The following is a 26,500-nucleotide window of genomic DNA, read 5'->3' on the forward strand; positions in this document are numbered from 1 at the left end:
TTTAGCTGAGGATTTTTCTAGAATAGTGGCCAATTCGTTGATGTAAATATTGAAGAGTGCACGGCTCAGATTGCAACCCTGGCGAAGGCCCCGCCCCTGGTTAAAGAATTCTGTTATTTTCTTTCCTATTTTGATGCTGCACGTATTGCCAGTATACATTGTTCTGGTACACGTTTACCGTCAGAAACCTGTTTTCCTGGTCCATTTCGCTGTCCTCAAAAATGTGTATTTGCCTTCCCTTGCAGATGCCTTTCTTTGTTGAATAGCTGAAATTCCAGGCAATAGCATGGTCTGTGTAAAATAACACGTTTGTAACAGTCCTGTTTTATGAGCGGTCTACAAACAAAGTTTGTAGAATTCTATGTTTAAAATTGATTCTTCCCTTCTCTGATTTCGATTTCTGATGGAAATTAAAAAAGGTGGCGAAAGTCTGCTGCTAGCTCCAACCAGTAAACAGTTGGAGCTAGCCAGTAAGCTAGCTGACAAATTTGAATTTAGCTAGCTGGCACGATTTAAGATTGACAGAGTGTGAGTTAAAATACCAATCTTCCTCCTGTGTTGATCTTCAGTTGTATAAATTGATTACCTCTATGTTTTGCTAATTTGTATGTTTTTAATCTCACTCTTAACAGCTGTCTGTCTCTCTCTCTCTCCCCCTAAAGACAGCTTTTTGGAGTCTTGTACTCTCTCTGCAGTTCCTGCCTATTCAGTAACTGTCACACACCATTGGTGAGGTGACCCTCCTCAAATATTGATGAGGGAGAAGTGTGTTCTCTCACTCCAACAGTCCAATAATCCTATTTAAGGCTGTGGATTTCTCTGTTGTGTGTCCCAGAATATGGTCATATTTTGAGGGTTGTTTCACTCTTAACAGCTGTGTCCATCAATTTAAACAAATATTGATGAGAGAGGGAAAAGGGTGCCCTCTCCCTCACACTGTCCAAAAAACACTTTCTAATGCTGTGGACTTCTCTGGTGTGCGTTGGTACATGTGTGTGTGACTCCCAATAGTTGGGTCACATTTTGAGGGTGGTTTCACTCCGACAGCTGTGGTCATGAAGCGAAACATGAAAGCAGCTTTACAGGCTGCTTTTAAATGAAGTCCAGATTGGGGAGGCATGAAATAATAGATTTAAACTAGCTCAGGACCTCAAATCCCATCAGTCCCTGAGATATTTCCAGTCATATAACAAGTGGAGTGGTACAAGATGGAATGGTTATACTGGGTCACAAAATGTTAGTTTTTAAAAACCGTTTGACCAGATCTACCTCCACTGTCTCCTCCGGGAACTCGAGACGACCAGACTTGTCTAAGTCAGGACGTACAATGAAGGTTGGGTCACGTGTTGAGATGTGTTATCTGCTGATGGATAGAATTCTCTATTACGCTATTCATACTGATATTGCCATGGCCGAGTATTTAGGCCAGCATAGTATTGGTTAAATTCCATCTACTTATCGATTCAATAGAAAAGTTAGAAATCTGTGTGGAGGAAATAATCAAGCTCATATCTGCCCCGTTGAGCAGCGTTCTCATAAATGTGCAGCTGTATGAAAGAAAAGGCCTTGTTTACAAGGTCTTCACAGATTGCATTTGTGGAACTCTGCTCTGCCATTGTACTCTGCCTGCCGGTTGGAGAAGCCACTCCATTGTGAGAATAAAAATGAACCCTGCAATATGAAATGAATGTTTGCAAAAAGGCCAAAACGCATAGACAGAAAGTAGTACACTCTAAAAAAGATACACACAAGCTATTGAAGAGGAAATAACAAGGCTACTCTCTAAACCAGGTTGTGGACTTCTTTTGAATAGGATGCTCGAATGAAATCATGGGGAGGGTGGTTGGGCCTAGTAGAAGTGGTATAAAGATACTCAGTGTGCCAGCCAAGCTGTCTTGCATCAATTGAGGAAGGACAGCTAAAGTGTACCGGATCCAGAACAAAGAACACACATCTCATAGTGTAGGCCTATCTGGCCATCCGGCTCAAAGGACCAGAATTCTCCAAAGACCGGAATTGGGTGAAATGGAGTTCAATGAAAGCCTCTGCTGGCGGGAGGGCCTTTCAAGATGTGTTTCTAGATCGGTTTCATGGGTACAAGCTAGGCATGGGTGATATACAGTATGTACTGTATACCGGGGTGTTTAGACATACCAACAGTCCTTGTTGCCTAAATTGTTTTGTGCTAAGTAAATAAATAATATTACATTGATTTATTTTTTGGGAATGGCGTTCATCGTGTGCACTTCCAGTAATACTGTATACCCCGGTATGGTACAGAAACGCTATGACGGTATGAAAATATGCATACCGCCCAACCCTAGTACAAGCGTGAGATCTTAAAGGGACAGCACCCAATTGTCATTCAGAGCTCAAACTCGGGTGAGCCTTTTAATACTTATACCATCACTTGAATAATGTTTACATACTGCTTTACTAAATTCATATGTATATATTCTATTCTACTGTATTTTAGTCAATGCCAGTCTAACATTGCTCGTCCTAATATTGATACATTTCTTAATTCCATTATTTTACTTTTAGATTTGTGTGTATTGTTGTGAATTGTTAGATATTACTGCACTGTTGGAGCTAGGAACACATGCATTTAGCTACACCAGCAATAACAACTGCTAAATATGTCTGTATTGATGTGATTAAACTATTTAAAGTGCAGCCAATACTTTATGCTGTGAATTACTTACTTTGAGAGATCACATTTATTCGCCAATTACATTTACACACAAATCCGGGATACTCAAATTAGTATGATATTTTATGTTTGGTATGGTTACATAAGACAAATGGTTATTTAAGTATAACGTGAATGTCTAGAAGCCCAAAGGTTGAGAGTTTGAATCTCATCATGGACAACTTTAGCATTTTAGCTTATTAGCAACTTACCTTTGAAGATCTTCATCTTTTTGCAATCCCAAAGGTCCCAGTTACACAATGAATGGTCGTTTTGTTCGATAAAGTCCTTATTTATATCCCAAAAATGTCTGTTTATTTGGCGCGTTTGATTCAGAAATACACCTGTTCCAACTCGTCCAACAAGCCTACAAGGGAATGTAAAAAGTTACCTGTAAACTTGGTCCAAACATTTCAAACAACGTTTCTAATCCAACCTCATGTACCCTAATATGTAAATAATCGATCAAATTTAAGACGGAATAAACTGTTTTCAATACCCAAGAAAAACGAGGAGCGCGCACCAAAAGACTAGAGTCCTTCTGAGTGACACTTAGAAAGAATACGAATACTTCATAAATGTAAAAAAAAAAAAAACATAGAACAATTCTAAAGCCTGTTGACATCTAGTGGAAGCCATAGGAACTGCAATCTGGGTCCTAATAATTAGGCTTTCCCATAAAGCATTGGAAGGTCCAATGATATCAAAAAATTATTCCTGGATGGATTGTCCTTGGGTTTTGCCTGCTATACTGTTATACTCAGACATTATTTTAACAGTTTTAGAAACTTTAGAGTTTTCTATCCAATACTACCATGCATATGCATATCCTAGCTTCTGGGCCTGAGTAACAGGCAGTTTAATTTGGGCACCTCAGTCATCCAAACTTCCGGATACTGCCCCCTAGCCTTAAAAAGTTAACCTAATTCCTAAAATTAACCTTAACCCCTTACCTGGCTAACATTAGCCACATAGCTAGAATTGGTAACATATCATACCTTTTGCAAATCCGTAACATATATAGTAGGTTTTTCAAATTCGTAACATATTGTGCATTTCGCAAATTCGTAACATATAATACGCATTTTAATTCGTAGCATACACTACATGACCAAAAGTATGTGGACACCTGCTCGTCAAACATCTCATTCCAAAATCACAAGCATTAATATGGAGTTGGTCACCCATTTGCTGTTATAACAGCCTACACTCTGCTGGGAAGATGTTGGAACATTGCTGCAGGGATTTGCTTCCATTCAGCCACTAGCATTACTGAGGTTGGGCACTGATGTTGGGCAATTAGGCCTGGCTCGCAGTCAGTGTTCCAGTTCATCCCAAAGGTGTTCGATGGGGTTGAGGTCAGGGCTCTGTGCAGGTCAGTCAAGTTCTTCCACACCGATCTCGACAAAGCCTTTCTGTATGAACCTCGCTTTGTGCACAGGGACATTTTCACAAAGTTGGCAGCACAATTGGGATTAGCCCTGCACTTTGACTTGGCCATTCCAAAGCTTCAAATTTGTTGCCTTTTAACCATATTCATGTAGACTTGATTGTGTGTTTATGATCATTGTCTTGCTGCATGACCCAGCTGCGCTTTAGCTCACAGACGGCTGGCCTGACATTCTCCTGTAGAATTCTCCGATACAGAGCAGAATTCATTGTTCCTTCTATTAAGGCAAGTCGTCCAGGTCCTGAGGCAGCAAAGCATCCCCAAACCATCACACTACCACCACCATGCTTTACCGTTGGTATGAGGTTCTTACTGTGGAATGCAGTGTTTGGTTTTCACCAGGCATAACGGGACCCATGTCGTCCAAATAGTTATACCTTTGACTCATTTGTCCATAGAACATTATTCCAAGAGTCTTGAATATCATCCAGGTGCTTTCTGGCTAACTTGAGTCAACTTGTTGCAGCTTCAACAACACAGACAGGGTAATAAACACTGTTGATGTTTTGTGGTGGTCACAGCAGCAGGGAGGAGAGAAAAACAACGGGTGCTAGTCAGACTGTCACAGGCTGTATTTTTTAAATAAATGATCCCGGCCCTGCACAATCAAATCAATTGCGGTCGTTCTCCCTCTAGTAATTTGTGTGTCTAATTATTTCAACAAACAATGCGCTTAAAGCATCAGACAAGTTCAGTGGATATAGTTGATTTGATTTAAAACGCATAGGATGGGTTTTTATATATATATATATATATATACATACACACACACACACACACAGAAAAATGCCAATTTTAAAAATGTTGACCAATTGATTGGTCGAAGGAGCAGACGGCTCTCGGTCGACAAAGATTTTTTTTGGTCAGAGACAACCTGACAATACTGTATGTTGTGAGTTACTTTAGCCTTTAACCAAATCTCTCTAACTGTTACCCCAGCGTGAGTTTTTGTTTTATGCGTGTGATGTCAGAATGCATTCACTGTTCCCAAATGTGATTGTCACGCAGCAGGACAGTTAACCCACGCTGCCCTCAAACCAAGGCATGCCTGCTAATTATCTATAGGCTATGTTTCAACTTGTCAATTTCTAAATTGTATTTTCCAACAGCAGATTGAATTGGGGTGTTTTCCAACGCCTCATTAATTTACATAGAAGTAGCCAATTTCCCTGTTACAGATCGTTTACGTTTGAGACATTACTGAGCAGGACAAGCACAACATTTTTCCTCCCTGGCAGATTTTCCGGGTGGCTCCCGCGTTGCCTTCACTACTAATAATAACATTTAACGTGTGCGTTCCAATCAAAGTAAGTGGCTTATTACGTTATCATTAGTTTCTGTATATTGTGTTGTTTTTACTGTAGCACACCGTATGTATGTATGTATGTATGTATGTATGTATGTATGTATGTACAGTTGAAGTCGGAAGTTTACATACACCTTAGCCAAATACATTTAAACTCAGTTTTTCACAACTCCTGACATTTAATCCTAGTAACAATTCCCTGGCTCACCACTTTATTTAAAGAATGTGAAATGTCAGAATGATTTCAGTTTTGATTTCTTTCATCACATTCCCTGTGGGTCAGAAGTTTACATACGCTCAATTAGTATTTGCCTTTAATTTGTTTAATTGTAGCATTGCCTTTAAATTGTTTAACTTGGTTCAAACATGTTGTGTAGCTTTCCATAAGCTTCCCACAATAAGTTGGGTAAATTTTGGTCCATTCCTCCTGACAGAGATGGTGTAACTGAGTCAGGTTTGTAGGCCTCCTTGCTCGCACATGCTTTTTCAGTTCTGCCCACAAATTTTCTATAGGATTGAGGTCAGGGCTTTGTGATGGCCACTCCAATACCTTGACTTTGCTGTCCTTAAGCCATTTTGCAACAACTTTGGAAGTATGCTTGGGGTCATTGTCCATTTGGAAGACCCATTTGCGACCAAGCTTTCACTTCCTGATTGATGTCTTGAGATGTTGCTTCAATATATCCACATCATTTTCCCTCATGATGCTATCTATTTTGTGAAGTGCACCAGTCCCTTTTGCAGCAAATCACCCCCACAACATGATGCTGCCACCCCCGTGCTTCACGGTTGGGATGGTGTTCTTCAGCTTGCAAGCCTCTCCCTTTTTCCTCCAAACATAACAATGGTCATTATGGCCAAACAGTTCTATTTTTGTTTAATCGGACCAGAGGACATTTCTCCAAAACGGACGATCTTTGTCCCCATGTGCAGTTGCAAACCGTAGTCTGGCTTTTTTATGGCGGTTTTGGAGCATTGGGTTCTTCCTTGATGAGCGGCCTTTCAGGTTATGTCGATATATGACTCATTTTACTGTGGATATAGATACTTTTGTACCTGTTTCCTCCAGCATCTTCACAAGGTCCTTTGCTGTTGTTCTGGGATTGATTTGCACTTTTTGCACCAAAGAATGTTCATCTCTAGGAGACAGAACTCGTTTCCTTCCTGAGCGGTATGATGGCTGCGTGGTCCCATGGTGTTTATACTTGCGTATTATTGTTTGTACAGATGAATGTGGTACCTTCAGACATTTGAAAATTGCTCCCAAGGATGAATCAGACTTGTGGAGGTCTATGATTTTTTTCTGAGGTCTTGGCTGATTTCTTTGGATTCCCTATGATGTCAAGCAAAGAGGCACTGAGTTTGAAGGTAGGTCTTGAAATACATCCACAGGCACATCTCCAATTGACTCAAATTATGTCCATTAGCCTATCAGAAGCTTTTAAAGCCATGACACAATTTTCTGGAATTTTCCAAGCTGTTTAAAGACACAGTCAACTTAGTCTATGTAAATTTCTAACCCACTGGAATTGTGATACAGTGAAATAATCTGTCTGTAAACAATTGTTGGAAAAATGACTTGTGCTGTTTCATTCACATGTTTTCAAGTCCTGGTGACGAATCAGGCATTCCGATTATTGTAGAGATTGTAATGGACACATACTGTATGTGTGTAAAATACATTTTTAAAGGTTGTACTGATTATGATGAGTTTATGCTAAGCTAATGGCCAGCTATGTGTGGCGCCATGTTTGTTGGCATCATACAATGCATTCTGGTGTCACGTAAACGTCTGTCAGACCAACGTTGTTATAACAACACCAGGTGAAGGGATGGTTCACGCATCTTTCGTGTAAACTTCCAGAAGTGAATGATGGTAGACAACACACCCCCTTCAACCTGCATACTCCAAACAGACCCAACTCATCTTGTAACCTCTTATCTTTAGTTGACGCGAAAAAACAAACATGGCGGTGCGCACAAACTTCCCATTGTCGGATTACTTTCGATTTTTGTGTTTTACTAAATTATTTCTATCACTGGTGAGGTCACTCATTATATGAGGAATTGTAAATAGTCATTACTATTAGCTAATTCCTATTATGGTTTCTGTCAGCCTAGAGCTAGTTAAATATGACCGCTTGTGTTAGGTTACTCTTTCCTCAGCGTTATGACTACTGTAGCCTACATTGTCCGGTTTGAGAATTGTGTTACGCTGTCGCTACTTCTGTCAATGTCTGAACATTTGCATCCAAAACTAACTGCTCACATTGTGGACATAACATTGTATAAACTGTGTTTGTGCTAAATATTTCTGTGGCCAGCTCAAACGCAGACTGTTGCGTCAATAGTAACTGGACATTCTAAATAAGTGTTCTAATCACGCCTGTTTGAGCGTATCACTGCAGGGACCACTGTAGAATGTGTTTGTGTGTTCGTACGGGTCAAAGGGTTGAGAGCTATATCAGTGAGATGCTTCAAGTACCAGGCAGTTCCACATAGAGGTTGAGTGTCTGTCTGTAGCTCTGATGAGAAGTGAGCAAGCCGCCAGCGATAGGGCTGCTTATGGGATCCGAGATCCCTAAAACTGTAGCGAACTTAAACCTTGGCCATTGATCTCTCCTCCGAGCTCCTGTGTTGTTTTTTTTTATAGCAGAAGATAAGGCTGTAATGTCTTGCTATGGATGGATGGGCGTCTGCCATGGGGAAATGTCATTTCCCAGGAGCGCTGTGCTGTGACTAAGCCCTAAGAGAAGGCAGGGGGCCAGAGGAAAAGGAAAATGGGCCAGAAGATAACCTCACTGTTTATGGACTACAGAGACAGACCGATTCTCTCATGGCCAAGGATTGGTTGTTGTTTCTCTCTCTCTCTCGCTCTCACTTGAAGTTCTTCCATCCCACCATTTGTCTAAAATGTGCTTCTCTTCGATAGAATTTTCTCACTCCGGCAGATATATTCCTGTATCCTAGTTTTTTGTTAAATAAGTAACCATTTTCAACCTATTTCTTGAGGGTCATTAATTTGAAAAAAGGCCCAAGCAATTTATTTTCACATTTTGTTTACCTTTTGTTGCTAAAGATTTGAACATATTGATTTAAACTTGTACCTTGGCTTTGACTTGCCGTTTTAATGTATATAAAAAATGGCATAGATTGGCTCTTTCAAAAGAAAACTGTCTCACTCTAATGGAAGTAGTTTTAGCCCATACATTATTGAACAAGAGAGCAGTTTATGTTTTTGTATAATAAATTACCAAGGAATTCGGTCTTTCAATCTCGTTCTTCAATTACATCTTTCCCTTTTGAAGGAGATGAACTTCACTTTCATATGGTTTCTCTTCTGTTAATGTAAGAAAGAAAAAAACTGATGCCTCATGCTGAATAGTCTCTCTCTCTCGCTCTGTCTCCATCCCTAGGACATACTCAACAACCTGGACAACCTGGAGTCTGGGTGTGACCTGGATGACGATGACCTCATGCTGGACGATGACCTCCCTGAGCATGGCTCCTTGCACAGTGGTGAGTGTGGTTTGTCTCTAGACACTGATCTCAGCACCTTTTTTTGTTGTTTCCCTCTAATGATCAAGGTTAGGTGGAGGGTAAGCTGACCCTAGATCTGTGCCAACGGGCAACGTAGTTCTACCAGAGGACTGAACAAGGAAAAGGGGACTGAACAAGGAGAGTGCTGTGCTGTCAGACTACACAGCAATGCACCTCACGGTCTAAGCGTCATGTGTTGAAGCATGGCATTAGAATTAGCATAAGGCCATGTCAAGCCTCCCAATCTGCTCTTCTTCCTGTTTGACTGACATAGTTGGAGTGAGGAGGTCATCACCCCTGTAAAAGGGAGAGGAGTCCTATAGCAGCTTCCCTTATAGGCATGAAACCCGTACAGGTAAGGGAAGGCCTTAGTTTTCTATTTTTTACTGTGCACTCCCGTGACAGGAAAACCCCCAAACATCAACAGCACTTTCAGTCTTCCCCTTGTAGCTGCCCGATCAAGGCTCTTCAGCATCTCCAGGCTCCTGCCTGCCAGTGAGTTCAGACAGACTAGGACAGTGTAGTTTTCAAAGCAACCAATTCACGCTCTACCTCAGGTTATTTATTTGCAGGTCTGTTTGTGTGCCATAGCGGTCTCGTTTGAACCGTAATCGTGGGTGAAAGAAGAATGCATGTCTTCAGGGAACCCAGACACAACAGAGGCTTAAGCAATGCAGAGAGGGATGAGTTCATAGTTGCCTTGCTTAGTACTGTCTATCTCGTCTCTCTCTTTGTCTCTGGTAGCAGCATGTCGAGCGTGGGAGGATTGAGTTGTTCTCTCCCGCAGATCTTATTTTTTCATCTCTATTTTGCTGTGTTTTCATCCCACTTAGCCTGGGAAGCTGAGAGAATTCTGTGGTGTTAAAAGATTAAATCCGATCATTTCCGTAAAGCTTTACTTTAAGTTCTGTTGTTTGTAGAGTTGTGTGAGTGAGAGAAACCCCTCAGAGACAAGCTGAGTCTCAGGCATCAGATTGGTTTATATGCTTATTTCTTCTGAACACACTGGTTATATATAGTATGTACTTTAGGACTCTGAGTATGGGGAGGAACTGAGAAATATAAAGTACCATCATTCCTTTAAAGTGTGTGTGTGTGTGTGAAGGCTTATTTTAAAAAATGTATATTTTGTTGTTGTGCGTGTCGAATCGTCAGTTGGCGAGCCATTACATTTACATTTAAGTAATTTAGCAGACGCTCTTATCCAGAGCGACTTACAAATTGGTGAATTCACCTTATGATATCCATCCCTTGACACATTAAACACAATAAAAGGGGGTTGACGGGTTTTAAAAGCCAAGAAAGAATTAAAGTGTGAAAGACGGCCCAATCGAATTGTATTTGTCACATTCGCCGAATACAACAGGTGTGGACCTTACAGTGAAATGCTTACTTACAAGCCCTTAACCAACAATGCAGTTCAAGAAATAATAATCAAAAAGTAACACAACATAACAATAACAAGGCTATATACAGGGGGTACCGGTACTGAGTTAATGTGTGGGGGTACAGGTTAGTCTAGGTAATTTGTAAAGTGGCTATGCATAGATAAAAAACAGCAAGTAGCAGCAGTGTAAAAACAAAGGGGGAGGGGACCCAATCTATACGTACAGTGCCTTGAAAAGTATTCATACCCCTTGTATTTCTTCAAATGTTATTGTTACAAAGTGGGATTCAAATGGATGTAATTGTAATTAAATTGTCAAATTGTGTGGAAGATTTTTTAATAACTTTTTTGAATAGAAATGAAGTGAGTATTATCCACCCTGAGCTTATACATGTTAGAAACACTTTTGGCAGCAATTACAGCTATGAGTCTTCTTGGGTAAGTCACTGAATGGTTGGTGTTGGTGATCATGGCTAAACAGCAATTTGAGTCTTGCCATCGATTTTTTTTAAGCAGATTTAAGTCAAAACTGTAACTTGGCCACTCAGGAACATTCACTGTCTTCTTGGTAAGCAACTACAGTGTAGATTTGCCCTTGTGTTGTAGGTTATTGTCCTGCTGAGAGTGCTGAGCAATTAGTGCTTTTTGAGGTCGGTTCGGTTTCTTTTCGATTATAAAAAAAATTATCACGGTTTTAGATTTTTGTTTCGATCATTTAAAAAAATAACATTAAATGACCTATGCATTATGGGGGTTGAATGCTGTAACACAGAATAAAACAATTAATAAAAGTACCATGGTGCTAGTGACTGCCCATTACTGCTTATCACTTATTAACCATCATTTATTACCATTACTTTAATAAAATATTTCATTTGTTGTGTATATTACATTTGTTTTATTTGACAACTTTATTATTTCATTCCAAGTCATCTCATCTCTATAGAGCTGCTGCCTATGCTGTCTGACAAAATCACTATTTTAGTAGTTCTTCAAAGTAAATAAGGCATACTGGTATGACTGCTGAATACCAGCTTTTGATCACTTAGATCATGTATTTTCAAATAGAGATACCTTGAGAAGCAACTGCTCTCTGTCCCTTGATCACACATTCTTCTATCTCTAATACCGTATGTAGTAAGCGTAAAAGAAACACAGACCGGAAATGTTTTCGGGCCTGTTGGAAGCTACAACTCCCTACTTCATTGCACAGTTCGGGCTTGATCTGTTTGATCTCTAGAGATACTGCAGTACAATGTGCACTTTGAGCTCATTGAAAAATCCCCCGAACACAAATGTAATTCAAATAATTGAACCAACTTTGGTCAATTGGTTGTTTCAAAAACAAAAAATAACTGACATTTCAGTTAATCGCTCAGCACTACCTGCTGAAAGGTGAATTCTTCTCCCAGTGTCTGGTGTAAAGCAGACTGAAGCAGGTTTCCCTCTAGGATTTTCTGTATATTTCAATCAATTTTATTCCCACTTTGTAACACAATAAAATGTGCAGGAATCCAAGGGGTCTGAATTCTTTTGCAAGGCACTATATGTGCGTTTTGGTATAGGCCTATGTCTAGAACGAAATAATAAATTTATTTAGAGGTCGTCTTTTTTATTTTATTCCAGGCTTTATCAAAAAATTCTGCAAACCGGAACATACAATTGACGAACAACCATTTTTACTTTTTCCTCGTCGCTCAGCCACATAATACCTGGTGGGCTTTCCGGAATAGAGGCAAGGCTGTATTGTAGTAAGAAGCAATAAAGGATAAAGTTATTTTTACTATCTGCCTCTTCGAGGTCACAGTAATTACAAAGTCTCCTCTTCCATTTCACCACAGTTCCCGACCTGTTTCAGTACACAGGGTCAATATCCCTGATCTTACCTGTGCACACAGTGACCACCTGCGTTCAGGTAGGTTGTACATAACATATCTCTCACACCTGAAATCGTCCACCTTAATCAAACAAAACGTTAAACATGTGGGTTTAAGATAATCTCCTCCACCCATTTTCATTTCAGTAGTTTTTTTTTAATAACATCTAGTCTCCCTTCATTCAATATTGTATGGATGTTCAGTTACTGTTTAAAAAGGTCAGATATGTCGGATCCCCAGACCCCATATGGAGAGAACCCAGTGAAAAACTTTGCTGGCTATTCTAGCAATTGGCATATCCAACTGTCTATTCCAAAGTCTCATCATACACGCCTTCCATCTCACCTTACAGGCTTCCCAGCCCATGTTTTTGTCTTTCCTTGAATTCCTCCAAGAGCTCTACTTGCTGAATATGCCATGAAAGATGTGCCTTACAGAAAGGTCATATGTCAACTAAAATAAAGACCCAAATATTTCTAATTGCTAGTAAACTCAAAACAAAACAGAAAAACTTATCTTAGTACCTGGGTGTCTAAAATGCATTATGTGTGTTTTATTCTGATTGAGCATGCTTTTCCATCTTTTGCACTCAATTGACTAACATTTTCTGCAGGTCTTGTTCAGTTATATCGGAGGATATTAGCATCATATCTTACGCCAACATTTAACTGTTGCATTTATTTATTTAGCCAAATCGTCAGTGTGTGTGTGTGTGGTCCTCCTTTGACTCCATGCCTTTGTCTGCTTGTCTCCTGTTGTAGATACTGATGGGATGTCCCATCTGACCCACTGGAGAAGACAGCTCTGTTGGACTGCAGAGGATCACCTCCACAATGACAACCGGTGAGCTGCTGGATGGCATTATGAGACAAAATGAGTTTGAGGTAAAAGTGCTGAAAACAAAAGAAAATGGAGAACAACCTATAGGATGATACATACCGGTGTTTTGGTGTGGGATGGTAGATCTCCAGGAACTGGGTGGGAGTTCAAACCTACAGGAGGGTAACTCTCCAGGAACAGGGTGATTTCAAACCTACAGGGGGGTAGATCTCCAGGAACAGGGTGGGAGTTCAAACCTACAGGATGGTAGCTCTCCAGAAACAAGGTGGGAGTTCAAACCAACAGGAGGGTAACTCTCCAGGAACAGGGTGGGAGAGCCATATGCAGTTCCTCCATTCCCACATCCCTAATGGAGAGATTGAGCTAGGTCAATTTGAATTATGTATGTGTGCACTGCTGACATGTGGGAGACAGCCACTCGTGCCTTGGTAAGCGGGTAACATGTCTTGTCCTCCTGCCTGCCACTCGGCTGTCACAGGCTTCCTTCCTTGGGGACTCTGATTCACCCCCGTCTCACGTGCAGTGACTGACTGTCTCCTCTCTCCCCATCTTACTCTGACTGTCCCCCCCCCTCGTGTTCTCTTGGTCTTTCGGCCTCCCTGTCCCTCTACCTCTCCAGTAGTGACGTTGGGTTCCAGCCGTATGATGGGTACCAGGGCACAGGCTTGGCAGGTCTTCACCAGGCTGTGGAGCTCGACGAGCTGACATTGAAACACATGGCGGAGGACTGCTGCTCTGTCAAGACCCAGCTAGAACACTTGAAGCTACTGCTGCAGGTCGGCCATACACACACACACACACACACACATACACACACACACCGCTTCTGCTACACTCATACTCTGAGCGCACACACACACACACGGTGGACAATGCACTTAAATGCAATCAATCCAACAATCATGCTATTTCCATGCATTGTTGGGATTCAAACACACTGACTCACTGATTTCCACTATTAGTGTTTTTATGTCTATACTAGGGATGCGACTCATACTGAGCTCTAATTTTAGAGTCATACGATCCTTTGTATCTTGGTGAGTCCGATCCAGGCTGGAATTATTATTAGCTGTGTATTGTCATTCAACAGGCTCCGTTGATGACCTACAATTTTCCCCTTAAGTCTTTTCCCCTCAACGTCTAAGGTGTATTTGCACAGTCACGGATGCTTTTAAACAGTGGGCTGCACAGACAATGTCAGATTGGCTGTGTTGCTTTCTGCAGGAGAGGCTTTAGTTCTCTCTGCTGTGTGTCTGAAGAATGATGCTCAATACTCACTGTCGGTGCGCCCTGTCCCTATTGATTTTCCATTTATCTCCCTCCTCCCCAAAGTCCCCAGAGGATGCAGGGGGGCACATACTGCATGTGTCTCAAATGGCACTCTTGTCCCTTGATGCACTACAGGGCCCATATGGGTCAAAAAGGGTGCCATTTTGTTACGCAGACACTGTGTTTGTACATATCTGCTAGGTTTAGCTGGGACATAGTATCTCAGCCGGTGAGTTTAGTATTTTTTATTTGATTTAACCTTTATTTAACTAGGCAAGTCAGTTAAGAACAAATTCTTATTTACAATGACGGCCTACCGGGGAACAGTGGGTTAACTGCCTTGTGCAGGGACAGAATGAGAGATTTTTACCTTTCGGTTACTGGCCCAACGCTCTAACCACTAGGCTACCTGCCGGCCCAAGAGAGTAGGAGAGTGATTGACTCCAATATCATTTTCTGTGACAATTTGGGATCTTTTATCTATGCTGTGTCTGTAACAGTAGGCTCACTGCAGTGACATACTGCCGAGCTGGATTTTTTTTATTACACAATCAACCTTTTGACTGCTTCTGGGAAACAATTAATTCCCCCGAAATGAGCCCCGGCGCCTCCGACTATATAGCCATGCTAAATATTATTTTATTAGGTCAACAAAGCACCTTAGACAGAGCCATCTATAACCTGACTCTCTCCCAGCTTGGACACAAGGGATAATACGTGTTCCAAATGGCAAAATATTCCCCATGTAGTGCACTTATGGGTCCTGGTCAAAGCCTTCTGGGTCCTGGTCAAAGCCTTCTGGGTCCTGGTCAAAGCCTTCTGGCTCCTGGTCAAAGCCTTCTGGCTCCTGGTCAAAGCCTTCTGGCTCCTGGTCAAAGCCTTCTGGCTCCTGGTCAAAGCCTTCTGGCTCCTGGTCAAAGCCTTCTGGCTCCTGGTCAAAGCCTTCTGGCTCCTGGTCAAAGCCTTCTGGCTCCTGGTCAAAGCCTTCTGGCTCCTGGTCAAAGCCTTCTGGCTCCTGGTCAAAGCCTTCTGGCTCCTGGTCAAAGCCTTCTGGCTCCTGGTCAAAGCCTTCTGGCTCCTGGTCAAAGCCTTCTGGCTCCTGGTCAAAGCCTTATTGGTTCTGGTCAAAGCCTTATTGGTCCTGGTCAAATATATAGGGAATAGGGTGACATTTGAGACTCTTCCAAGTATCTCTTTGCATCCCAACAATGGTTCTGTTGTTGTCCCACTGCAGTCCCATAGGGCTAGTGTCAACACTGTTGTCATCACTCGCATCATAGATTTGCACAGCCCCATCCACCTCCCACAGACAATTCATATCTCTGTGTGCCAATCTGACAGAATCAATGATGACAGCGGGCGATTCCCCAACGCTCCAGCAACTGAGGCTGTGGGAATGATGATGCCAAAGGCTAATAATGCGTGTCTCTGTCAGTGAGGAATGGGAGATAAATGTGGTGGTGACGTGTCTGATTACACCAGGCTGTTATTTGTTTACTCGTGGCTTGTTTCCTGTTTTACTGTTTATACTGTTTAGTGCCTTCAGAAAGTATTCACACACCTTGACTTTTTCCACATTTTTTAAATGCATTAAATTGAGATTTTGTGTCAGTGGCCTAAACACAATACCACGTAATGTCAAAGTGGAATTATGTGTTTAGACTTTTTTTTACAAATGAATTAATATCCCTTTGAGCATGGTGAAGTTATTATTAACAGTTTGGATAGTCTATCAATACATCCAGTCACTACAAAGATAAAGGTGTCCTTTCTCAATTGCCGGAGAGGAAGGAAACCGCTAGGAATTTCACCATGAGGCCAAAGGTGATTTTAAAACCGACTTTTGTGGCTGTTTTTGGAGAAAACTGAAGATGGATAACCAACATTGTAGTTACTCCACAATACTAACCTAAATGACAGCGTGAAAAGAAAAAATATTCCAAAACATGCATCATGTTTTCAATAAGGCACTAAAGTAAAACAGCAAAAAAATATGGCAAAGAAATTAACTTCATGTCCTGAATACAAAGCGTTATGTTTGCAGTAAATCCAACACAACACAGAGTCCCACTCTTCATATTTTCAAGCACGGTGGTGGCGGCATCATGGTATGGGTATGCTTGTCTTTGGCAAGGACTAGGGTGTTTTTTTGGATAAAAATAAACGGATTAGAGCTAATCACAGGCAAAATTTGAGAGGAAAACCTGATTTTAGTCTGCTTTCTGACAGACACAGGGTGACAGATTCACCTTTCAGCAGGACAATAACCTGAAACAAAGCCAAATATACACTGGAGTTGCTTACCAAGACGACATTGAATGTTCCTAAGTGGCCTAGTTACATTTTTGACTTAAATCGGCTTGAACATCTATGACAAGATTTGAAAATGGCTGTCAAACAGTGATAAACAACCAACTTGACAGAGCTTGAAGAATTTTAAGAAGAAGAATGTGCAAATATTGTACAATCCAGGTGTGCAAAGCTCATAGGCCTTGTTTAGACTTGAAAGTTCATGCAGCTTAGTAATCTGATCATAGAATTCCGACCGCATCTATTGTGGCCGGATTCCTTTTTCCCGCACTATATTCAAATGCCAGTATGCGTTCTAAAACAGTGGAAGAGACAAACTATTATAATAGCACAACAGCCACTGATGGCAATAGCTAATTACTGTAGCTAACTAGCAAGCTAACCTCTGTAGCTAGCACGCAACACAGGGATTGCAAACCAGTTAGCATAAACATTTTTACAAAATATTAGCTAGCTGGTTTATAAGTCCAGCAAGCACATTTGACAAACGCTAGGAACGTATTTCCTCCCAACGTTAAAATGGAAAGATGCCTCATTCCCAAAACACACGTTTTTTCTGGAGACTTGTTGGAGGAGTGCTGATGACGTTGTCCACTGTATGCGCTTTCGGTACCCTGATTACGTCCAGACTGAGACGAAATCTGCACACAATGCATCCGTGACCACCTGAAGTGGTCAGCTAGATCTGAACGCAATTAGATCACAAACTGTCTTTTCAATGCGATTTTCATATTCTGATTGCAGAAGTCGCATGTAAGTGTCAAGTGTAGACACGACATTAGAGACTTAACCAGAAAGACTCACAGCTGTAATCACTGCCAAGGGTGAGGTGAGGTTGAGTATATTTTTACAGGGATAGTGCACATGAATCAACGTTTCAGTATAAGTGCCTGTTTTAGCCAGCTGACACATTTTTCAACCGCAGTCCCTGGGCAGGTTATTAAAAACTATTACAATAACAATACAGACAAACAATGAGCAGTGAGCACATGCAGAACAACATACTACACGCAACACGTAGCACGCAGACAGAGAAACACAGGACAAGCAACACGTAGCATGCAGACAGAGAAACACAGGACAAGCAACACGTAGCATGCAGACAGAGAAACACAGGACAAGCAACACGTAGCACGCAGACAGAGAAACACAGGACAAGCAACACGTAGCATGCAGACAGAGAAACACAGGACAAGCAACACGTAGCATGCAGACAGAGAAACACAGGACAAGCAACACGTAGCACGCAGACAGAGAAACACAGGACAAGCAACACGTAGCACGCAGACCGAGAAACATATGACAAGCAACACGTAGCATGCAGACAGAGAAACATAGTACAAGCAACACGTAGCATGCAGACAGAGAAACATAGGACGAGCAACACGTAGCATGCAGACAGAGAAACATAGGACGAGCAACACGTAGCATGCAGACAGAGAAACATAGGACGAGTAGCACGCAGACAGAAACATAGGACAAGCAACACGCAGACAGAGAAACATAGGACGAGCAACACGCAGACAGAGAAACATAAGACAAGCAACACGTCGCATGCAGACAGCGCAACATAGGACGAGCAGCACGCAGACAGCGCAACGGGACGAGCAGCACGCAGACAGCGCAACATAGGACGAGCAGCACGCAGACAGAGAAATGGCACAAAAGCAACAAAGTGTTTCCACACCTCACAAGCTACAGACAACATGGAAAGCGGCAATACACAGCTAGGGATTATGTTCACAAGTCTGATTGACCTTTAGCCATGTCTTCATGTTTTTTGTGAAGGTGTGATATGTGGAGCAGTTGTGTGTCTGATGGCAGTGTGTTCCAGACATGGGAAGCTCTCACAGAGAAAGCAGATTGACTAAAGGTGCTTTTCCTTAAGGGAACTGTACAGTCATCTCTCATGGCAGAACTTGTGGATCTGCTGCCAACGGTTTGGGTTTTCTGTTTAACACAAGTACTAAGTGGAGGGGAGGTCAGGCCATCTTAGATCCACACCCTCTGAGGGAGCTGAGCTCCATTGTTGAGCTCCAGGCAGTGTGTATTTGTATTTAATTTAATTAGGCAAGTCAGTTAAGAACAAATTCTTATTTACAATGACGGCCTACATTGACGGCCAAATTGAAGAGCAGCTTTCAGACTCCCCCCTACTTATGCACTGAGACGACTGGGGTTCGAGAGGATGAGGTGTTGGAGGGAAATAACGGGTTCAGACAGAGCTGGAGACAGACAGACCCTTTTCTGACTTTTCTACACTGATCCCTCTCGTATTGCTATACAGTATCATCCTTCTCTCCGCAGCTCCATAGGAAGTGTCTCACAAAACACTGCATCACTCTATGATCAGAGATATAGTAACTATTTAGTGCTTGTTGAAATGTGAATAGCGCGACACCTTGTGTGTCAGAATATCTTTATTTGAAAGCCTGATTGACACTAAAAGAGCTCCTTTAATGTGTAGCGGCTGCAGCCTATGCCATTGCTAATGCACAAGATATTCCTTTTCTCTCTGTTAGATGACACGTTGCCATGGAAATGGCACAATCTCAATGTTAGCACAAAGATGAACGATAACCTAAGGTGCGTTCATAAATTCCCTCTGGCTATCTACTCCGATTTCAGAGCACTCTTGTCTGAGTGTGCCAGAGAGCAGAATAACTGATGAATTTCCAAACGCTCAACACCCGTTTAATAAAGGTTGGCAAAAAAGCATAATTCAATTGTTGCCAGCAGCACAGTTACAGTCACCGACACCCTGGATAACATGAAAACAGCCTAACCAGCTCTGCTAGGGCGAGTGAAATGGTCAGAGTGAGGTGTTCTCTCATTTGTGTCTGGAAGTAGCTAGCCAACGTTAGCCAGTTACCTGAAGTGCTTGACTGCCGTTGTGTGGTCAGAAGCCCCGGATCAACCCTACTACTTGGCCAGAGCGTCCAGTGTGCGCTCTGAAATCTCCGAGAGCGAAAACGCTCTGAATTTACGAACCGACAATCTGACAAAACTCTGAATTTATGAACGAATCGGAGATGTGCGGGGGGCTGCCTTAATCGACATCCACACCTTCGCACCGGAGAACAGTGGGTTAACTGCCTTGCTCAGGGGCAGAACGACAGATTTTTACCTTGTCAGCTCGGGGATTAGATCCAGCAACCTTTCAGTTACTGGCCCGACGCTTTAATCTTGTTACATTTTACATTTACATTTTAGTCATTTAGCAGACGCTCTTATCCAGAGCGACTACAGTAGAGTGCATACATTTTATTACATTTTTACATACTGAGACAAGGATATCCCTACCGGCCAAACCCTCCCTAACCCGGACAACGCTATGCCAATTGTGCGTCGCCCCACGGACCTCCCGGTTGCAGCCGGCTGCGTCAGAGCCTGGGCGCGAACCCAGCCCAGCCTGGGCGCGAACCCAGAGACTCTGGTGGCGCAGCTAGCACTGCGATGCAGTGCCCTAGACCACTGCACCACCCGGGAGGCTATAAGATTAAGCATTTTCCCTTCAACACATTGAATTTCTTTCCCATGGAAAATATCTTACGGCAGAACCTTGGTTTCTTCTTAGAATAGAAAATAGTCCTGTGAACATTCCTGTTTACGGCTGCCAGTCGAGCAGGAATATATTTTTTTCACCTGAGCCACTATTAAGAAAAGTTATATATTTTTTGTTTTTAAAAGCCACGGTTGTGTTAGGAACAGACTTACTTTTTTAGTGATCAATTGAAATCACTCTCCTGTTCTCTTCTCTCTCCAAGGTTCTATCAAACAGAGGGTGTTCTGTAAAAACAGCCCATGTCACTGGGTCTACATAAAGTGCACTTAATGCCTTCAAACTTTTGACTCAGTGGCTTACTGAGCAGTGTGTGAGCACTCTAAGTGCTTTTGTTAGCAAGACATGCTAAAACCACTCCTGGCATAGTTAGGCCCATCCCGGGGGGTGGAGGTGGTAGGAGTTTGGAGAGTTTATTCAGTTGAGTGTGTGCAAGAGTCACAAAGATACAAGCACAGCTATTATACTGCTGGGATACAGTCCCTGTTGTTGACCAGCATTCTGTTATAAGCCCCAGCCAAACAATGGCTCTTTATAGCCACAAAAAAAACCTCAAAGGTATACGTCAGTTGGCGAAATAAATATTACATTTACATGTTAGTCATGGCAGGACCCTCTCTCCTCTCCCTCTGGAACATGAGTGAGTCAGCAAGGAGCAAGCCTAACATGAGTGGCTTCTGTCTGTTTTTGTGGTGTTGTCTAGGTGGAGGGTGGTAGTGAGATGGACAACACTCTGGATACATTGAGTCCAGAATCCAGAGAGGACCCCGTTCAAGCTCGACAGGTAAGACCCACTGTTTAAACACACACACACACACACACACACACACACACACACACACACACACACACACACACACACACTGGACTACAGTAGAACGTGTACTGTCAAACAAACCCTGTGTAGACAGTGGATTTGGTCCATGTTATAGTTATTTGTCCACGGCTGTTTATCCTACCATCTTCTGTTTGTGTACACATGGCCTTAGTGGTTTGGTTTGTTTATTGTTTGTGTACATACTCTGTTTGTGTACGCTGTGGGAAATAGTACATTCTCCATTCTCTGGTTACCTTTGTCACTGTGTCAGCGCTAGGTCTGTTTGTGTGTGGCTGCTTGTTTGGGTATATTACCTTTTTGAACCTGGAATCCATTGTGTGTGTATTGTGAGCGTTTGCAATTGCCTGCATGTTCTGGGCACTTCTCTTTACCTTGAATCTCCCTTTGCAAATGACTCAAACACGGGGTAGGTAGTCTGTTCTGTTCCTTCTCCTCTCGGTGTCACAATGCCCCTGCCGCTCTGTCTCAACCAGCTTAGTTTAGTATGTCTGTCTGTCTGGGAGAGGGAAAGCTAAGCCGAGAAAGAGAGTGAGATGGGCGAGAGAGAGTGGGTAAGAGCGAGAAAGTGGGGTGGGGGGGGGGGGGGCGAGAGGTGCTGCTGCATGACACCAACAGCAGCTCAGCTCGGTGTATTGACATGAATGGAGAAGGCTCCAAACCAGAGGCTCCCTATGACTGGACTGCCTAACATGCACTCACACCACACGGCGTTGGAGCAGGAGACCAACATGCATTTATACGTTCACTATATAGCCATGTATGCACTAATCTGTTGGTCACGCATGGACTGTGTGTTTGTCTGGCTGGGCTGGAGTGTAGGGAGTGTAGGGACCAAGGAGGGGAGTGGGCAGTGGGTAGCGGCCAAAGGAAGCCCGGCTGGGCTGGGAGCACATCAGAATGTCTGGGCCTGGGGCTTCCACTCCGTCTTTGGCTGAGGCACATTAAAGTTGCATGGTCAGGGCCCCACTGTGGCGCTGAGCCTTTGATGTGCTGCCTTGACCCGGACCCAGCTTATTATCTCTCCCCTCCTGACAGGTGTGTTGTGCATCTCCCTCCGTCTTTCATCCTCTGGCTTACCAAACATGCTCTTTCTCTCTCTTTCTCTCCCCCTCTCGTTCTCTCACCCCCCGCTCGCTCGCTCTCTCTCTCGCTCTCTCTCTCGCGCTCCATCATGCACTCCCTTGCTCTCCCCTCTTGCTCTCTCTTCCCCTTCGCTCTCTCCCTCTCTCTCTCTCGCCCCTCTCTCCCCTCTCCTCATCTCTCTCTCTATCCCCTATCTCTCTCTCATCTCTCCCTCCCACTCTCACAATCTTATGTCTCTCCCCTCTCGCTCCGTCATCTGTCTGTTCATCTCCCTCTGTCTTTCATCCTCTTGCTTTCCAAACATGTTCTTGCTCTCGCTCTCTCCCCTCGCGCTCTCCCCTCGCACTCTCCCCTCGCGCTCTCCCCTCGCGCTCTCCCCCCGCGCTCTCCCCTCGCGCTCTCCCCTCGCGCTCTCCCACTCTCCCCTCGCGCGCTCTCCCCTCGCGCGCTCTCCCCTCGCGCGCTCTCCCCTCGCGCGCTCTCCCCTCGCGCGCTCTCCCCTCGCGCGCTCTCCCCTCGCGCGCTCTCCCCTCGCGCGCTCTCCCCTCGCGCGCTCTCCCCTCGCGCGCTCTCCCCTCGCGCGCTCTCCCCTCGCGCGCTCTCCCCTCGCGCGCTCTCCCACTCTCGCGCTCTCCCCTCTCGCGCTCTCCCCTCTCGCGCTCTCCCCTCTCGCGCTCTCCCCTCTCGCGCTCTCCCCTCTCGCGCTCTCCCCTCTCGCGCTCTCCCCTCTCGCGCTCTCCCCTCTCGCGCTCTCCCCTCTCGCGCTCTCCCCTCTCGCGCTCTCCCCTCTCGCGCTCTCCCCTCTCGCGCTCTCCCCTCTCGCGCTCTCCCCTCTCGCGCTCTCCCCTCTCGCGCTCTCGCACTCTCCCCTCTCGCGCTCTCCCCTCGCGCTCTCGCACTCTCCCCTCTCGCGCTCTCCCCTCGCGCTCTCGCACTCTCCCCTCGCGCTCTCGCACTCTCCCCTCTCGCGCTCTCCCCTCGCGCTCTCCCCTCGCGCTCTCCCCTCGCGCTCTCCCCTCGCGCTCTCCCCTCGCGCTCTCCCCTCGCGCTCTCCCCTCTCGCGCTCTCCCCTCTCGCGCTCTCGCCTCTCGCGCTCTCCCCTCGCGCTCTCGCACCTTCCCCTCTCGCCCTCTCCCCTCGCGCTCTCGCACTCTCCCCTCTCGCGCTCTCCCCTCTCGCGCTCTCCCCTCTCGCGCTCTCCCCTCTCGCGCTCTCCCCTCTCGCGCTCTCCCCTCTCGCGCTCTCCCCTCTCGCGCTCTCGCCTCTCGCGCTCTCCCCTCGCGCTCTCGCACTCTCCCCTCTCGCGCTCTCGCACTCTCCCCTCTCGCGCTCTCCCCTCGCGCTCTCGCACTCTCCCCTCTCGCGCTCTCCCCTCGCGCTCTCGCACTCTCCCCTCTCGCGCTCTCCCCTCGCACTCTCGCGCTCTCGCACTCTCCCCTCTCGCGCTCTCCCCTCGCACTCTCCCCTCTCGCGCACTCTCTCGCTCGCTCTTCCCCTCGCACTCTCCCCTCTCGCGCACTCTCTCGCTCGCTCTTCCCCTCTCTCTCTCTCTCCTCATCTCTCTCTCTCCCCTCTCTCTCTCCTCATCTCTCCCCCTCTCACAATCTTTCTGTGTCTCCCCTCTCGCCTTGTCATCTCTGTCTGTGCATCTCCCTTTGTCTTTCTTCCTATGGCTTTCCAAATGTGCTCTTGCTCTCTCTCTTTCTCTCCCCCTCCTGCTCTCACCCTTTCTCTCTCCTCTCTCTCTCTCCCCTCCTCTCTCGCTCTCTCTCCCCGTCTTTCACAATCTTTCCATCTCTCGCTCTGTCATCTGTCTATCCTCTCTCTCTCTCTCTCTTCTCTCTCACTCTCTCCCCTGTCTTTCCCCGCTCTCTCTTCTCTCCTCTATTTCTCTCTCTCCCCTCTCTCATTCACAGGCTCCGTCTGTCTCTCCCTCCTGCATTGAGACATCCCAACATCACAGCCAGGTTTGTGACTCTGACCTGTGATTGGTCGATGGACCCCCCCCCCCTGTGTATTTTGGGGCTAGACTTTGTGTTCCCTGCCGTCCTCTGGAGAATTCACAAATTGCATTCTGGCTCAGATCTTGGCAGCCCTGCGGCGGACGTGTGGAGATGTGTGTTTAAGGCCAGTAGGGGTCAAATAAATCTGTGTGGCTGTACTAAGATGTGTCTTCTCTGTGTTTTACAGGTGGAGGAGCTGTTGAAGGAGGTGCAGGAGCTGAGAGAGGAGTTGAGAAGTAAAGATAGGATCATTGCTCAGCTCACCAAGCATGTGGTATGTACTTATTAGCAGTGTTGTAGAACTCTTGACCACATATTGAATGTTTCGGTCTTGTCTTAGTCTCAGATCCTTTACTCGGTCTTGCAATGATCATTGAAATAAAATAAATAACAGAAAATAGATGCCTATTTCTAATTATTTTAGTATTCAAAGATAAAATAAATAGTTAGTGTACATCTTCCTAAAATTTAGTTGCACCCCCCTTTGCCCTCAGAACAGCCTCAATTCGTCGGGGCATGGACTCTGCAAGGTATTGAAAGCGTTCCACGGGGATGCTGGCCCATGTTGACTCCAATGCTTCCCACAGTCGTGTTAAGTAGGCTGGCCGTCCTTTGGGTGGTGAACCATTCTTGATACACACGGGAAACTGTTGAGCGTGAAAAACCCAGCATCGTTTCAGTTCTTGACACACACAAACCGGTGCGCCTTACACCTACTACCACACCCCATTCAAAGGCACTTAAATCGTTTGTCTTGCCCATTCACCCTCTGAATGGCGCATACACAATCCATGTCTCAATTGTCTCCAGGCTTAAAAATCCTTCTTTAATCTGTCTCCTTCCCTTCATCTACACTGATTGAAGTGGATTTAGCAAGTGACATCAATAAGGGATCATCTTTCACCTGGATTCACCTGGTCAGTCACTCATTTGCACAAGGCTACTACTAGGCTACTTTTGCTTTCTTGAAATGCAGTACTTCAACCACTATAAACTGTGTGTGCACGTGGTCTAAAGTTGGCGGGAGGATCAGCACATTCTCACGTCAAGTTCAGTTTTTATAAATGCCAACTTTTGTGTGAAAACTGGCACATGCATAGTTTGTCCATTAAAATAACATCAAATTGAACAAAAATACACTGTAGACATTGTTAATGTTGTAAATTACTATTGTAGCTGGAAACGGCAGATTTTTTATGGAATATCTACATAGGCGTACATAGGCCCTTCCAAGTCCTCAACAAGCAGCTTCATGAAATAGTACCCGCAAAACACCAGTCTCAACGTCAACAGTGAAGAAACGACTCCAGGATGCTGGCCTTCTAGGCAGAGTTGCAAAGAAAAAGCCATATCTCAGACTGGCCAATAAAAAGATTAAGATGGGCAAAAGAACATAGACACTGGACAGAGGAACTCTACCTAGAAGTCCAGCATCCCGGAGTCGCCTCTTCACTGTTGACGTTGAGACTGGTGTTTTGCGCGTACTATTTAATGATTCTGCCAGTTGAGGACTTGTGAGGCATCTGTTTCTCAAACTAGACACTTTAATGTACTTGTCGTCTTGCTCAGTTGTGCACCGGGTCTACCACTCCTCTTTCTATTCTGGTTAGAGCCAGTTTGCGCTGTTCTGTGAAGGGAGAAGTACACCGCGTTGTACGAGATCTTCAGTTTCTTGGCAATTTCTCGCATGGAATAGCCTTAATTTCTCAGAATAAGAATAGACTGACGAGTTTCAGAAGAAAGGGCTTCGTGTCTGGCCATTTTGAGCCTGTAATCGAACCCACAAATGCTGATGCTCCAGATACTCAACTATTCTAAAGAAGGCCGTTTTTATTGCTTCTTTAATCAGAACAACAGTTTTCAGCTGTGCTAACATAATTGCAAGAGGATTTTCTAATGATTAATTAGCCTTTTAAAATGATAAACTTGGATTAGCTAACAGAACGTGCCATTGGAACACAGGAGGGATGGTTGCTGATAATGGGCCTCTGTACTCATATGTAGATATTCCATAAAAAATCTGCCGTTTCCAGCTACAATAGTCATTTACAACATCAACAATGTCTACACTGTATTTCTGATCAATTTGGTGTTATTTTAATGGACAAAAAAATGATATTTTCTTTCAAAAACAGGTACATTTCTAAGTGACCCCAAACTTTTGAACTGTAGTATACGTTCGCAAGGTTTATAAATGAGGCACCAGTGGAGTAAATCAAATAATTATCAGCCCCTGTTCAGTCAGTGCATACAGTTTGCTTTTCCAGGCCAGAGGTCCACAGTCCTTTCAAGATACATATGTATATTATATCCTATTAACCTGGGCTTTCTACTTTACTTGAA

At 44.2% G+C, this 26,500-nt stretch overlaps 1 protein-coding gene across 5 annotated transcripts in view; it reads left to right on the forward strand.

Annotated features, from left to right (window-relative positions):
• The window catches only part of ccser2b (coiled-coil serine-rich protein 2b), a 146,563-nt gene that overhangs the window by 77,944 nt on the left and 42,119 nt on the right, over positions 1–26,500 (forward strand). For 4 of the 5 annotated variants that reach the window (XM_055896599.1, XM_055896516.1, XM_055896673.1 and 1 more), the window contains exons 4-8: positions 8,865–8,967; positions 13,014–13,095; positions 13,712–13,868; positions 20,937–21,017; positions 24,345–24,431. In XM_055896599.1, coding sequence (XP_055752574.1) covers positions 8,865–8,967; positions 13,014–13,095; positions 13,712–13,868; positions 20,937–21,017; positions 24,345–24,431 — 510 coding nt within the window. The remainder of the gene's footprint in view (positions 1–8,864; positions 8,968–13,013; positions 13,096–13,711; positions 13,869–20,936; positions 21,018–24,344; positions 24,432–26,500) is intronic. The other variant, XM_055896432.1, reaches the window with a different exon arrangement.

The sequence above is a fragment of the Salvelinus fontinalis genome, chromosome 1 (assembly GCF_029448725.1).
Source record: "Salvelinus fontinalis isolate EN_2023a chromosome 1, ASM2944872v1, whole genome shotgun sequence".
NCBI lineage: Eukaryota > Metazoa > Chordata > Actinopteri > Salmoniformes > Salmonidae > Salvelinus > Salvelinus fontinalis.